We start from the raw sequence: 13,601 nt of genomic DNA, 5'->3' as shown, positions 1-13,601 counted from the left end.
AATCAACAACCTATGGAAAGATGCCTTAAGACCTGCCCTCAACCCCAAATTTGCAGGGTTGTGCAAAACGCCGACCTCACAACCACAAATCCTGCTATTTGGTAAAGACCTGCCGAAGCAGGTAAAAGATCTGGACGAGGAGTCTAAAGCACTTGGACTCATGAGGGCAGGGCCCGGAACGAGCAAGGCCATGCAACCCAGACGGCAGCACCCCTACGCATCCACCAGTAGGCGTCTACATCATGGTACTGGTGAAAGCATGGGGCCCGCATATCATCCCCGGAGGTTTTTTCTAGGACAGGGCCCAGAGCGGACCCCATGGAAGATGCGCCAACCCCACACAGCAACACCTCGACAGATGAAGAGCCGGAAACCCAAGAAATGAATATTCTACCGGTAACAATGAAGGTAAGTGGGTCTGGTTCCTTCCAGAACATAAAAGGTGCAGGGCCTTTACTAACAGGGGGGAGGTTACACCTGTTTTTGGAAGCATGGAGGGCTATCACTCGATAATTATATACTACAAAGGGATTCAGGGATACAAAATTGAATTTGTTCAAAAAAGTATGCCGCCAGTTCAGCATGCACCCCACAGGGAGTTTACCCTCTCACAAAAAGAAAAATGCGAGGGACAGGCAGAACTGGTGAGATTACATACAAAGGGAGTCATAGAGAAATCGGAACATGACCCTTTGGAATTTGTATCAAATATCTTTACTAAAACCAAAAGAGATGGTGGATGTCGCATCATCATTGACTTAACGACATTGAATACTTTTGTCAAGTATATACATTTCAAAATGGAAACATTTGTTACTGCCAAACAATTGATTTCCAGAGGATACTTCATGGCATGCATCGACTTAAAAGATACATACTATTCAGTACCCATTCATAAGGATCATCGTAGATACGTAAAGTTTAACTGGATTGCATTGCCTAATGGGCTAACATCAGCCCCAAGACTATTTGTCAAGATATTAAAACCGGCCCTGGCAATACTAAGAAAACAAAAACATATTGTCATGGCATATCTTGATGATATTTTGATAGTGGGCAAAACCCTGGAATTAGCTAAATCAGCAGTATTAGCTACCAAACATTTATTTGAAACTCTGGGGTTTGTCATACATCCAGATACATCTAAGTTGACGCCATCCACAACTATGGACTATCTGGGATTCACATTTAACTCAGTCCACATGTCTGTAGCGTTGCCAAAAGAAAAAGCAGCAGAATTGGCACAAGCCTTCAACAAATTAATGATTACCAATCATCCAACTATTCGACAGGTGGCAAGAGCAATTGGGAAATTAGTAGCAGCATTTCCAGCTACCCAGCTTGGACCTTTGCATTACCAAAACTTACAAAGAGCAAAGGTGCAAGCACTATAACAACATGCAGGTCATTTTGACAGAACCATGAAATTACCAGCTAAAGCAATATCAGAATTACAATGGTGGAAAGTGAACATTTGGCATAGTTCCAGCCCCATCGTTATCAATAACCCAACATTCACGATACAAACGGATGCTAGTGCTCAAGGCTGGGGAGCAACTAACACTATATCTAGTACGGGTGGTAGATGGAACATATAAGAATCATCACTACTACAGACACTGGGTATAAACTATTTGGAAATGTTGGGTGCGTTTTATGGCCTAAAAGCTGACTGTTCAGCTATGCATGCACCATTTGCATGTTCGCCTACAAATTGACAATATTCAATAATAATACAAATTCAATAATAACACTGAATGGATGTTAAACCCCAAAGTATTTGCTGAAATTACAAAGCAATATGGAACACCAGATATCGACCTCTTTGCATCCCGACTGAATCACCAGGTATCAACATATGTCGCTTGGGAACCAGACCCTGAGGCAGCAGTGATGGACGCATTCTCACTGAACTGGGGAAAATTATGTTTCTATGCCTTTCCCCCCCCCCTTCTGCCTCATCAGTCGGGTACTACGCAAAATACAGATGGACTCTGCTTCAGGTATTTTGGTAGTACCCGACTGGCCTACACAGCCATGGTTCCCTGTGGTCCTTCACATGGTCACTGAACCACCCATGACCATTCCCAGGAGACCAGATCTGTTGGTCCACCCTGTCACAAGCGAGAGTCATCCGTGCCATGACAGAATAAATCTGTTGGGTTGCAGAATTTAAAAAGACCATTATTGGACCTGGGACTGTCAAACAGGACCATGGACATGATGACAGCATCTCACCGACAATCCACCAAGGAACAGTACCTCTCCAGCATCAGGAAGTGGGAAGCGTACTGTTCAAGAACAGGGATGACATATAGAACAGCATCCATAACGAACGTACTGGAGTTCCTGTCCAGCCTTTACTACGATGAAGGTCTGAGTTACAGTACAATTAATTGTGCTAGGAGTGCTCTGTCAGCCTATCTGTGGCAGGCACCAGGACAACAGTCCATAGGGTCACATCCGCTGGTGGCCAAATTAATGAAAGGCATCTTTAATACCAACCCCCCCTAGACCAAGGTACACCCAGATCTGGGACGTCAGTGTCGTCCTGTCATTTCTAAGGGGATGGTCACCAACTAGATCCCTGACTCTGGAACAGCTCACCCTGAAAACGGTAATGCTGATGGCTTTAGTCTCAGCCCAAAGGGTCCAGTCCCTACACCTTCTCAGACTGGCCAACATGGTCATATCAGCTGACCAAGTTACATTTACTATCTGGGAGCTGGTAAAGCAGAGCAGACCGGGAACTTCAGGACTAACTATGGAATTCCGGGCGTACCCACGTGACCCCCGTTTATGTGTCATGACACATTTGCTGCAATATCTCAACACAACCAAAGAATCCCGAGGGAGAGAAAAGGCACTATGGGTCAGCTACAAAAAGCCACATGGTCGGGTGTCAGTACAAACCATCTCTAGATGGCTCAGATGGGTATTGGGAGCTGCTGAGGTGGATACTGACATTTTTACATCTCACTCCACCAGGGCAGCAGCTACATCGGCGGCTAAGAATATGGACGTGCCATTGGACCATATCCTGGCAACAGCGGGGTGGTCCACGGAAATAACTTTTCCAAACGTTCTATAATAAGCCGATTGTTAAACCTGTATTATTTGCAGAGAGGATTTTAAATTCTGCAAATATATAATTTAAGCCTGGGGGAGCGTTATTTTTCTTTGTTTAAAATAAATATTGTTATTGTTTTTTAAAAAGCTGATTCATGTTCGATTACGATAACATACTTCCTCCCTTGGATGACTTCGGCAGTGAGTGAAGCATGGACTGTTACACGGTTTGAAATCACAGAGCTTTAAAATCTTCACGTAGTCACTCGCGTGACTCCGAAGTAAAATAGTAAGATTAAACGACTTACCAGTTTGAAGTTTGATCTTTATTTTATGAGGAGTTACGATGAGGGATTACGTGCCCTCCGCTCCCACCCTCAATTATAAAGGTCAACTGGTATCCTAGTTCTCTTATCTTTACTATGTTTATTTCAATTACTGTGTTTTCTGTGATTCCACACCGCTGCTTTGAAGAATGTCGCGCATGCGTGCTGGCGGGGTCTTCACGTAATCCCTCATCGTAATTCCTCATAAAATAAAGATCAAACTTCAAACTGGTAAGTTCTCGTTTAATCATACTTTTATAAAAGGTGAAATAGTGGCACATTTGAATAGCAGTAACAGGATCGGTCTGAGTCAGCATGGATTTACGAAGGGGAAATCATGCTTGACTAATCTTCTGGAATTTTTTGAGACTGTAACTAGGAAAATGGACAAGGGAGAGCCAGTGGATGTAGTGTACTTAGACTTTCAGAAAGCATTTGATAAGGTGCCACATAGCAGATTAGTGGGCAAAATTAGGGCACATGATATTGGGGGTAGAGTGCTGACATAGATAAAAAGTTGGTTGGAAGACAGGAAACAACGAGTAGGGATTAATGGGACCCTTTCAGAATGGCAGGCAGTGACTAGTGGGGCACTGCAAGGCTCGGTGCTGGGACCGCAGCTATTTACAATATACATTAATGATTTAGATGAAGGGATTCAAAGTAACATTAGCAAATTTGCAGATGACACAAAGCTGGATGGCAGTGTGAACTGGGAGTAGGATGCTATGAGAATGCAGGGTGACTTGGACAGGTTGAATGAGTGGGCATATGCATGGTAGATGCAGTTTAATGTGGATAAATGTGAGGTCATACACTTTGGTAGCAAAAACAGGAAGGGAGATTACTATCTAAATGGTGTCAAGTTGGGAAAAGGGGAAGTACAACAGGATCTTGTTCATCAGTCAATGAAAGTAAGCATGCAGGTACAGCAGACAGTGAAGAAAGCGAAAGGCACGTTGGCCTTTTTTACAAGAGGACTTGAGTATAGGAGCAAAGAGATCCTTCTGCAGTTGTATTAGACCCTAGTGAGACCACACCTGGAGTATTGTGTGCAGTTTTGGTCCCCTAATTTGAGGAAGGACATTCTTGCTATTGAGGGAGCGCAGCATAGGTTTTCAAGATTAATTCCCGGGATGGCGGGACTGTCATATGCTGAGAGAATGGAGCAGCTGGGCTTGTATATTCTGGAGTTTAGAAGGATGAGAGTGGATCTTATTGAAACATATAAGATTACTAAGGGTTCGGACACGCTAGATGCGGGAAACATGTTCTGATGTTGGGGAGTCCAGAACCAGGGGCCACAGTTTAAGAATAAGAGGTAAGCCATTTAGAACGGAGACGAGGAAACACTTTTTCTCACAGAGAGTTGTGGGTCTGTGGAATTCTCTGCCTCCGAGGGCGGTGGAGGCCGGTTCTCTGGATACTTTCGAGAGAGAGCTAGATAGAGCTCTTAAAGATAGCCGAGTCAGGGGATAAGGGGATAAAACAGGAACGGGGTATTAATTGGGGATGATCAGCTATGATCACATTGAATGGGCGGTGCTGGATTGAAAGGCCGAATGACCTACTCCTGCACCTATTGTCTATTTACATTATCTTTGTGCTTTATTAAATAGTGCTTCCAACAGATGGTTATCACTTCCTTAAGTCTTTCAATTTATGTCCATGCATGCTCCTTAAATATCTCATTGCTTTTTAGGACCACGTGAGTCATATTTTCCTCAACAAAACCAAAACCCAGGCTTCATTTCAATGGTTAGTTTAGAGATGTAGCATGGAAACAGGCCCTTCGGCACATCGCGTCCACCACGCTGACCATCAATCACCCATATACTCTAGTTCTGTTATCCCACTTTTTAATCCACTCCCCACATATAAGGGTTTTTTTTTTTTACAGAGGTCAATTGACCTACAGAGCTGCATGTCTTTGGGACATGGGAAGAAAGTGGAGCACCATGCGGTCACAGGAACAACATGCAACACCCAAACTGCACTTAAGGTCAGGATTAAACCCGGGTTTCTGGTGTGTGAGGCAGCGGTACTGCTAGCTGCATTATTGTACTTATCGGTGAAACAAATGTTCCAAATTTGGACCCTCCTTCATTCAGCATTCCTTGTCTTGTAATCTCAAATTCCTCCTTACACCCCCCTATTATGTTAATTAGACAATAGACAATAAATAGGTGCAGGAGTAGGCCATTCGGCCCTTCGAGCCAGCACCGCCATTCAATGTGATCATGGCTGATCATCCCAAATCAGTACCCCGTTCCTGCCTTCTCCCCATATCCCCTGACTCGGCTATTTTTAAGAGCCCTATCTAGCTCTCTCTTGAAAGCATCTAGAGAACCTGCCTCCACCGCACTCTGAGGCAGAAAATTCCACTGACTCACCACTGTGAGAAAAATCTTTTTAGTGGATAGAGAACTGGCTGGCAAACAGGAAGTAAAGAGTAGGAGTAAACGGGTCCTTTTCACAATGGCAGGCAGTGACTAGTGGGGTACCGCAAGGCTCAGTGCTGGGACCCCAGCTATTTACAATATATATTAATGATCTGGATGAGGGAATTGAAGGCAATATCTCCAAGTTTGCGGATGACACTAAGCTGGGGGGCAGTGTTAGCTGTGAGGAGGATGCTAGGAGACTGCAAAGTGACTTGGATAGGCTGGGTGAGTGGGCAAATGTTTGGCAGATGCAGTATAATGTGGATAAATGTGAGGTTATCCATTTTGGTGGCAAAAACAGGAAAGCAGACTATTATCTAAATGGTGGCCGACTAGGAAAAGGGGAGATGCAGCGAGACCTGGGTGTCATGGTACACCAGTCATTGAAAGTAGGCATGCAGGTGCAGCAGGCAGTGAAGAAAGCGAATGGTATGTTAGCTTTCATAGCAAAAGGATTTGAGTATAGGAGCAGGGAGGTTCTACTGCAGTTGTACAGGGTCTTGGTGAGACCACACCTGGAGTATTGCGTACAGTTTTGGTCTCCAAATCTGAGGAAGGACATTATTGCCATAGAGGGAGTGCAGAGAAGGTTCACCAGACTGATTCCTGGGATGTCAGGACTGTCTTATGAAGAAAGACTGGATAGACTTGGTTTATACTCTCTAGAATTTAGGAGATTGAGAGGGGATCTTATAGAAACTTACAAAATTCTTAAGGGGTTGGACAGGCTAGATGCAGGAAGATTGCTCCCGATGTTGGGGAAGTCCAGGACAAGGGGTCACAGCTTAAGGATAAGGGGGAAATCCTTTAAAACCGAGATGACTTTTTTCACACAGAGAGTGGTGAATCTCTGGAACTCTCTGCCACAGAGGGTAGTCGAGGCCAGTTCATTGGCTATATTTAAGAGGGAGTTAGATGTGGCCCTTATGGCTAAGGGGATCAGAGGGTATGGAGAGAAGGCAGGTACGGGATACTGAGTTGGATGATCAAATTGAATGGCGGTGCAGGCTCGAAGGGCCGAATGGCCTACTCCTGCACTTAATTTCTATGTTTCTAAAAAGCGTTTCCTTGTCTCTGTTCTAAATGGCTTACTCCTTATTCTTAAACTGAGGCCCCTGGTTCTGGACTCCCCCAACATCGGGAACATGTTTCCTGCCTCTAGCGTGTCCAAGCCCTTAACAATCTTATATGTTTCAATTAGATCTCCTCTCATCCTTCTAAACTCCAGAGTGTACAAGCCCAGCTGCTCCATTCTCTCAGCATATGACAGTCCAGCCATCCCGGGAATTAACCTTGTAAACCTACGCTGCACTCCCTCAATAGCAAGAATGTCCTTCCTCAAATTAGGGGACCAAAACTGCACATAATACTCCAGGTATGGTCTCACTAGGGCTCTGTACAAATGCAGAAGGACCTCTTTGCTCATATTTTCGATTCCTCTTGTTATAAATTGATAATTTGTCCATAGTAATCCTACAACCCAAGGACCCCCTTTAAATCTGGAACTCCCTTGCAGCTATTGCCATTTTGCACTCCAATTTCATTGCTAAATATCAACACTAATATGTATCAGAGGGATTTCAGTTTCAATTTAGTGTATTGTCACGTGTACCGAGGTACCGTGAAAAGCTTTTGTTGCGTGCTAACCAGTCACCCGAAAGACAATACATGATTATAATCGAGCCGTTCACATAAGGGAATAATGTTTAGCGCAAGATAAAGCCAGAAAAGTTAGATCATAAATAGTACGAGGGTCTCCAATGAGGTAGTTCTAGGTATGTTACAATACTTACCTTCAGCGGCGCTGCAATTCTGCCACTGGCCGTGTGCGCGATTTTGGAACCTTTGAGGGGGGGGGGGGGGGGGTTAAAACGCGTTTTTTTTCCTACCTTGTCCTGGATTATATTTGCTTGGAGTGCAAACTTTTGCTGAAGAATCGTTCCGACGGCCATTCTGTGTATTTTTATTTTTTTTAAATCGCCCGACTAATTCTGCGCTGGAGTAATTTTTAAATCAGCTTCTAAAGCTGTCAATGCCGGCAACAGGGAAGGATTTCATGTAGGTAACAGGTAAAAGAAAGCCGTTTATTTTTATGTATAAAAGTGGTCCTTAAGATGCCTTTAGTTCACATTTTAAGTTGCGAAACGTTGATTTAGTCCCCATACCGATATGGTGGTCTTATCACCGCAAACCGCAACGTTCCAAATGATTGCGTTCCAGAAAAACCCACTCGCAAGTTGATTTAAATGGCCATTAATTTACAGGTATTAAACATTGAATTACTTCCATTTGGCCTATAAATCCATGACAATGAGATTACATTGTGAATTCTTGTGTGAATGTTATTTGGACACTTAGGCTATTTAAAAATGTTAATCTATTCTTAATGTTGATAATGTTTAGATCTAGTAATTGAATTTTGTAATTAGCTACAATTAGGTAATTAACTAATTATATGCTTTAATTTCAAGTCATCTAAGTAAGATTGTTTCATATTTGTTTCAGAATGCTTCAATCTATAATAACTGAACATTTATTTTAGTTCTCTTAATTTTTAAGAAAGTTATGGCCATTTGACTGTCCACGGTCACAGCTTTTGTGTTAAGGCAATGGAAAAGCAATAGGGAACAAGATGCTAATTTCCGAGTATGAAAATGGCCATAACGTTTTTAATACTGAAGATATGATAGTGAATTAGGTGTCAAATTAAACTTATTTTTATGGTTTATCCGATGGGATAAATTACAGACTTGATTTTTTAAATCCCAAACATTTGTAACATTGCTAGTAGTTCAGGACCGCTCACTAGTTGTTCATAGAGTGGTTCAGTTGCCTGAAAACAGCTGGGAAGAAACTGTCTCTGAATCTGTAGGTACACAAAATTGCTGGAGAAACTCATCGGGTGCAGCAGCATCTATGGAGCGAAGGAAATAGGCAACGTTTCGGGCCGAAACCCTTCTTCAGACTGATGGGGGTCATAGTCATAAGGTCATGAGGAATAGGAGTAGAATTAGGCCATTCGGCCCATCAAGTCTACTCTGCCATTCAATCGTTGCTGATCTATCTCTCCCTCCTAACCCCATTCTCCTGCCTTCTCCCGATAATGGTCGTATAGATTACTGTTCCAGTTTGCCGAGTAAGTAGGGTCTGAATCTGTAGGCTTCACACAGGATCTAAAAGTCTGGAATTGTTTTCAAACAGTGGGCACTATGCAGGCAGCCCACAAGGTGGTGCTGCCACCGGTCGTCTCGTGGCGCTTCTGACAGGACAGGGAAAAGCGTCTGTAAGCGCCAATGTCGGACTACAATGACCACGATACATAGCGGCCGCGGTGCAGGGACGCGCCCCCTACCGGTCGCCGCTCGCACACACACACTCGCGCTTGCAGCCGGCCCCGTGAACGGTCATGACGCGTGCGCACATTCAAATGCTGTTGGCGGAGGGTTGGAGGGGGGGAGGCTGGCGCGAGATTTGGCGGGACATAGAAACGGAGCCGGAGCGTGAGAGCGGCGGCGCCCGCGAACATGCTCGCCCTGCTGCCGGCGCTGAGGCAGCAAACAGTGCGACCCTTGGCCGCCCGCCCTCCCTCCAGCATCGCAGCCAAGGATTACTAGGCGCTGACTTTTCCCCCGGAGTGAGTGACCGACCCGAGTAAAGGAGTGAGTGAGTGAGCGAGCCTCTCCACTGGGACGAAACGGTCCCCATTTAACGATGGCCAAGCGGGCTCGGAGGTGAGTAAGTGAGTGAATGAGTGCGCAGCCGGCACTGCTCCCCTTACACCGCGATTGGGGACGGCTCCTAAACCCGTTGCCCCCGCTTCATCTTATGCCAGCTGAAAGTCGCGCCTGTTGCCAGCTGTCTGCTACAGGTTACACTGAAGCTGTGGCGTCGGCATAATGTCAAAAGGAACCCCAAACTTCTTGTACTCGTCTTTTGATTCCCGTATTTACTATACTTGCATTATTGTCATTGGGTAGTTTGCATTTAATACAAATCAGTTGCCAATGTTCACTTTTAACGAGTATATTAAAAGTTGCGAGGAGAACCACTGAAACCAAAGAGTATTAGTGTGACTCGCGAATCGGGTACTTCTGTACACTTTCAAGCATTTTTGGATGCTTGTCATCCATATGTGCTTGGACATTTCACATGTGCCACATCATACATGATTGGGCGTGCTGCATTACATCGTTGTGAAACTGATCCAAAAAATAAAATCGGCTAGAGCTGTGATTACCGAGGCTTGGGTGTAATCAGTTCAGTTTTTACCTTTCTGATGTATAGCAGGGATCTATTAACAATGATCGGACGCTGACAGTAAAATATATGTAGGAAGGAACTGCATATAGACACAAATTGCTGGAGCAACTCAGAGAGACAGGCAGCATCTTTGGAGCGAAGGAATGGGTGACTTTGCGAGTCGAGAGGGGGTCTCGACCCGCAGATTGAAGGTCAGGGGAGGGGGAGACTAGAGATATGGCAGGGTAATGTGTGAACACGACAGATCAAAGCAGACGGCGACCAAGGACATGTAGAAATGTTTATTGTTAGCTGAAGGGAAGGTGACAACGAGGCATACAATCAGTAAAATTACTCAGGAGGACAGTGAAACTAGTCGGATAAATCGAATGGGGAGGGACAGAGAAAGCAAGGGTTACGAAGTTGGAGAAAACTATTCATACCGCTGGGTTATAAGCTACCCAAGTGAAATATGAGGTGCTGTTTTTCAATGGTAAAATATACACGGTGGAGTAAACGTGTCCGTGTTTTTATCTTTCGATGGATTTGAATACGAGACAAGACCAACAAGACGGTCCAGTTTCCTTTTTTGTGTGTAGGTGTACCGCTTTAGTTTGCTGCTTTTTAACTGCACTCGAATAATTTAACAACCAACAAATAAGTGCAATACTGTAAAACAGTAGTAGTTAATAACAGTAGTTCTATTTTGTAGTTCACTATATAGTTAATAACAGTAGTTCTATTTTGAATTGAGATTTTGGTTAACCCTTCCAATGTGATTTATTGTCCTCTCGATCAAAGCTGTTTAACATAACATTATCGGAAATGTCAAATAAATCAAGTGGCCGCCCCATCTCCCCCCTCCCTCTCCAATATATCCCAAACAGATAATACACAGTAACCAATGTCTGTAAATAAATATGAAAACAATACATTTTCAGAGAAACTCTTGGAAAGTCAACATAGAAAGTTTATTTCTGGACTTTAAAAGGTCTGTCTTGATTAATCATATTTTGCCACTACACAATTTTGGTTTAACTCCAGTGTTCCCTGCTTTATTTAAGTATAATTGGAACCAAATTTTCTTAATGCGTGAGGAGTTAGTTGATGTCAAAAAAAAGCTGTACACTCCATTTATATTAGAAAATGTTGTTGCCATCACTTTATTTACACATTGGAAACATCATTTTGGGGCCCATCGTGTATTATTTTTGTTATTTTGAAGAGTTTGGCAATCCTGGGCCACAGCAATGGTGCTGATTTAGCACTGTATTAAGTGGAACATTTATGGATCTCTTCAATGTCACAACTAATGTATTAGTTCGCCTTTGCAGTGCCTCTTTACACTATTTACAAATGATATGTAATTAATGGGAGGAAGGACCTCTGGGCGATGCCAATTGGCGATGATTAGATTGAATGGTGGAGCAGGCTGCAAAACTGATTTATTTACCCTTTCCCTATTTTCTGTGTTTCTATGTAACCTTATACTCAATGATAGGGAGGTCCAACAGATGAATGCAAAACAAAGTCTGCATCTAGCGACATCATCAGCTAGGTCTGATGTAGATAAGTTCCTGGCCTATACCTAAGGTTATAATCATAATCTAAAAATTACTTGTCCGCAACATTACATCTATTACCTCAGAAATACTTAATATAGCTACTAAAATAGTTTTAACACCATAATTAGAAAGGATGTTATTAAGCTGGAATGTTATAAGAAAGATGTCATTGTTGGAAAGAGTGCGGAGAAGATTTCCGAGGAGGTTGCCAGGGTTGAAGGGCCTGAGCTATAAGGTTGTAGAGGCTAGCACTTTATTCCTTTAAGCACGGGAGGCTGAGGGATGTTCATATGGACGTGTGTAAAATCACGAGGGGAATAAATAGGGTGAATGCACAGTCTTTTACTCAGAGCAGGGGTATCAAGAACCGGAGAAGTTGGGTTTAACGTGTGAGAGGGAAAGATTTAATAGGAACCCGAGTGTTGGCTTTTTCAGAAGATGGTGGGTATATGAAATGAGCTAGCCGAGAAAGTAGTTGAGGTAAGTATTATAGCAACATTTAAAATATACTTGAAGGGGAAAGCTTTAAAGAGATATGGGCAAAATGTGGCAGGTGGGACTAGCGTAGATGGAGTATCTTAGTCAGCATGGACATGTTGGGCCGAAGGGCTGTTTCCGTGCTGTTTGACGAATTATACTAATTTCCTTCCTCACATTATCCTGGCCCAACATGCTGGAGGTAATGGCAGTGGCGCATTTCATGATGGAGATCGCTTTTTGCTGCTAGGTGGCTCCCAAGATAGGTTTTCATTTCCCAGGATCTTTTTGGGAGTGGTATTATGCCGCAGGGATACGTTGAGGCTTTGTTTTGCATAAGATTAGTGTAAGGCTCCTTATTTTATGCTTCAATGAATAAGTTAGTGATGTTGGAATTTATCATGGGCAATCCTCCATTTGAGGACTTGGTTCTGGTGTACAAAGCTATGCTGATTATCCCCAATCAGCCCTTGTCCATGCAAATGCTTGTACAGGTATATCTAAACCATAAAAATATTCTCTAGTAACTTTTCACAAATGTCACACTCACTGGCCTATAGTTCCCAGGCTTTTCCTTGCAGTCCTTCTTAATTAGAGGCATGTTTGCCACCAGTCATTCAGCTGTCTCACCTGTATTCAATGATGACTCAAATTTCAGCTAGTATCTGTCTGCATTAGTGCTGCTGAAGTAGAAATATTCAAAAGCTTGATCGATATAAATACCACCAACACTTTGTCATGATCCAAACAGTGGCTACAAAAGCACACCAACGACTCTACTTTTTCAGAAGAGGCATGTCTCCAATAACTCTTGCCAATTTCTGCAGATCACTAGAGAAAGTGGTCTATTTGGATGCATTGCAGCAGAAAGCATGAGCAAGGACCACTCGCACCCTGGTTATTCTCTCCCTTTGGGCAGAAGATATTAAAAAAGTGCGCACACTTACCACCAGATGCAAGAACAGCTTCTTCCACACTTATCAGACTCGGGAATCGACCTCTCCAATTCTAACGGGCGGCATGGTGGCGCAGCGGTAGAGTTGCTGCCTTAGTGTCAGAGACCCAGGTTCGATCCTGACTACGGGCGACATTTGTATGGAGATTGTACGATCGCCCCGAGACCTGCATGGGTTTTCCACGGTTTCCTCCCACACTCCAAAGACGTACAGGTTTGTAGGCTAATTGGCTTGGTAAAATTGTAAGTTGCCCCTAGTGTGTGTAGGATAGTGTTAGTGTGCATGGATCGCGGGTTGATGCGGACTCTATAGCAGTAACAGTATATACTGCTCCGTTTCCTTGCTCTATGAACACTACGAGATGTACTCGTGTATGGTATGATTTGCCATTGCACACAAAACAAACTATTTCACTATCTTAGTACATGTGATGTAATAAACCAGTAGCAATAGTGTAATGGAGCCACAAGGAACTGCTGATGCTGGTTTGCAAATTCTCGAATTTCCAATTTTGGCAAACCCACA

General features: G+C 43.6%; 1 protein-coding gene across 4 annotated transcripts in view; it reads left to right on the top strand.

The window, feature by feature from the left end:
* The first annotated feature begins 9,239 nt into the window (after nt 1–9,239).
* The window catches only part of mybl1 (v-myb avian myeloblastosis viral oncogene homolog-like 1), a 46,744-nt gene continuing 42,382 nt past the window's right edge, over nt 9,240–13,601 (top strand). For 3 of the 4 annotated variants that reach the window (XM_055634393.1, XM_055634394.1, XM_055634391.1), the window contains exon 1: nt 9,240–9,570. Coding sequence is in view for 3 of the 4 variants with exons in the window: in XM_055634394.1 (XP_055490369.1) it covers nt 9,551–9,570 (20 nt within the window). In the remaining variant the exon portion in view is untranslated. The remainder of the gene's footprint in view (nt 9,571–13,601) is intronic. The other variant, XM_055634392.1, reaches the window with a different exon arrangement.

The sequence above is a fragment of the Leucoraja erinacea genome, chromosome 4 (assembly GCF_028641065.1).
Source record: "Leucoraja erinacea ecotype New England chromosome 4, Leri_hhj_1, whole genome shotgun sequence".
Taxonomy (NCBI): Eukaryota; Metazoa; Chordata; class Chondrichthyes; order Rajiformes; family Rajidae; genus Leucoraja; species Leucoraja erinaceus.
This window is presented reverse-complemented; position numbering and strand designations above follow the sequence as displayed.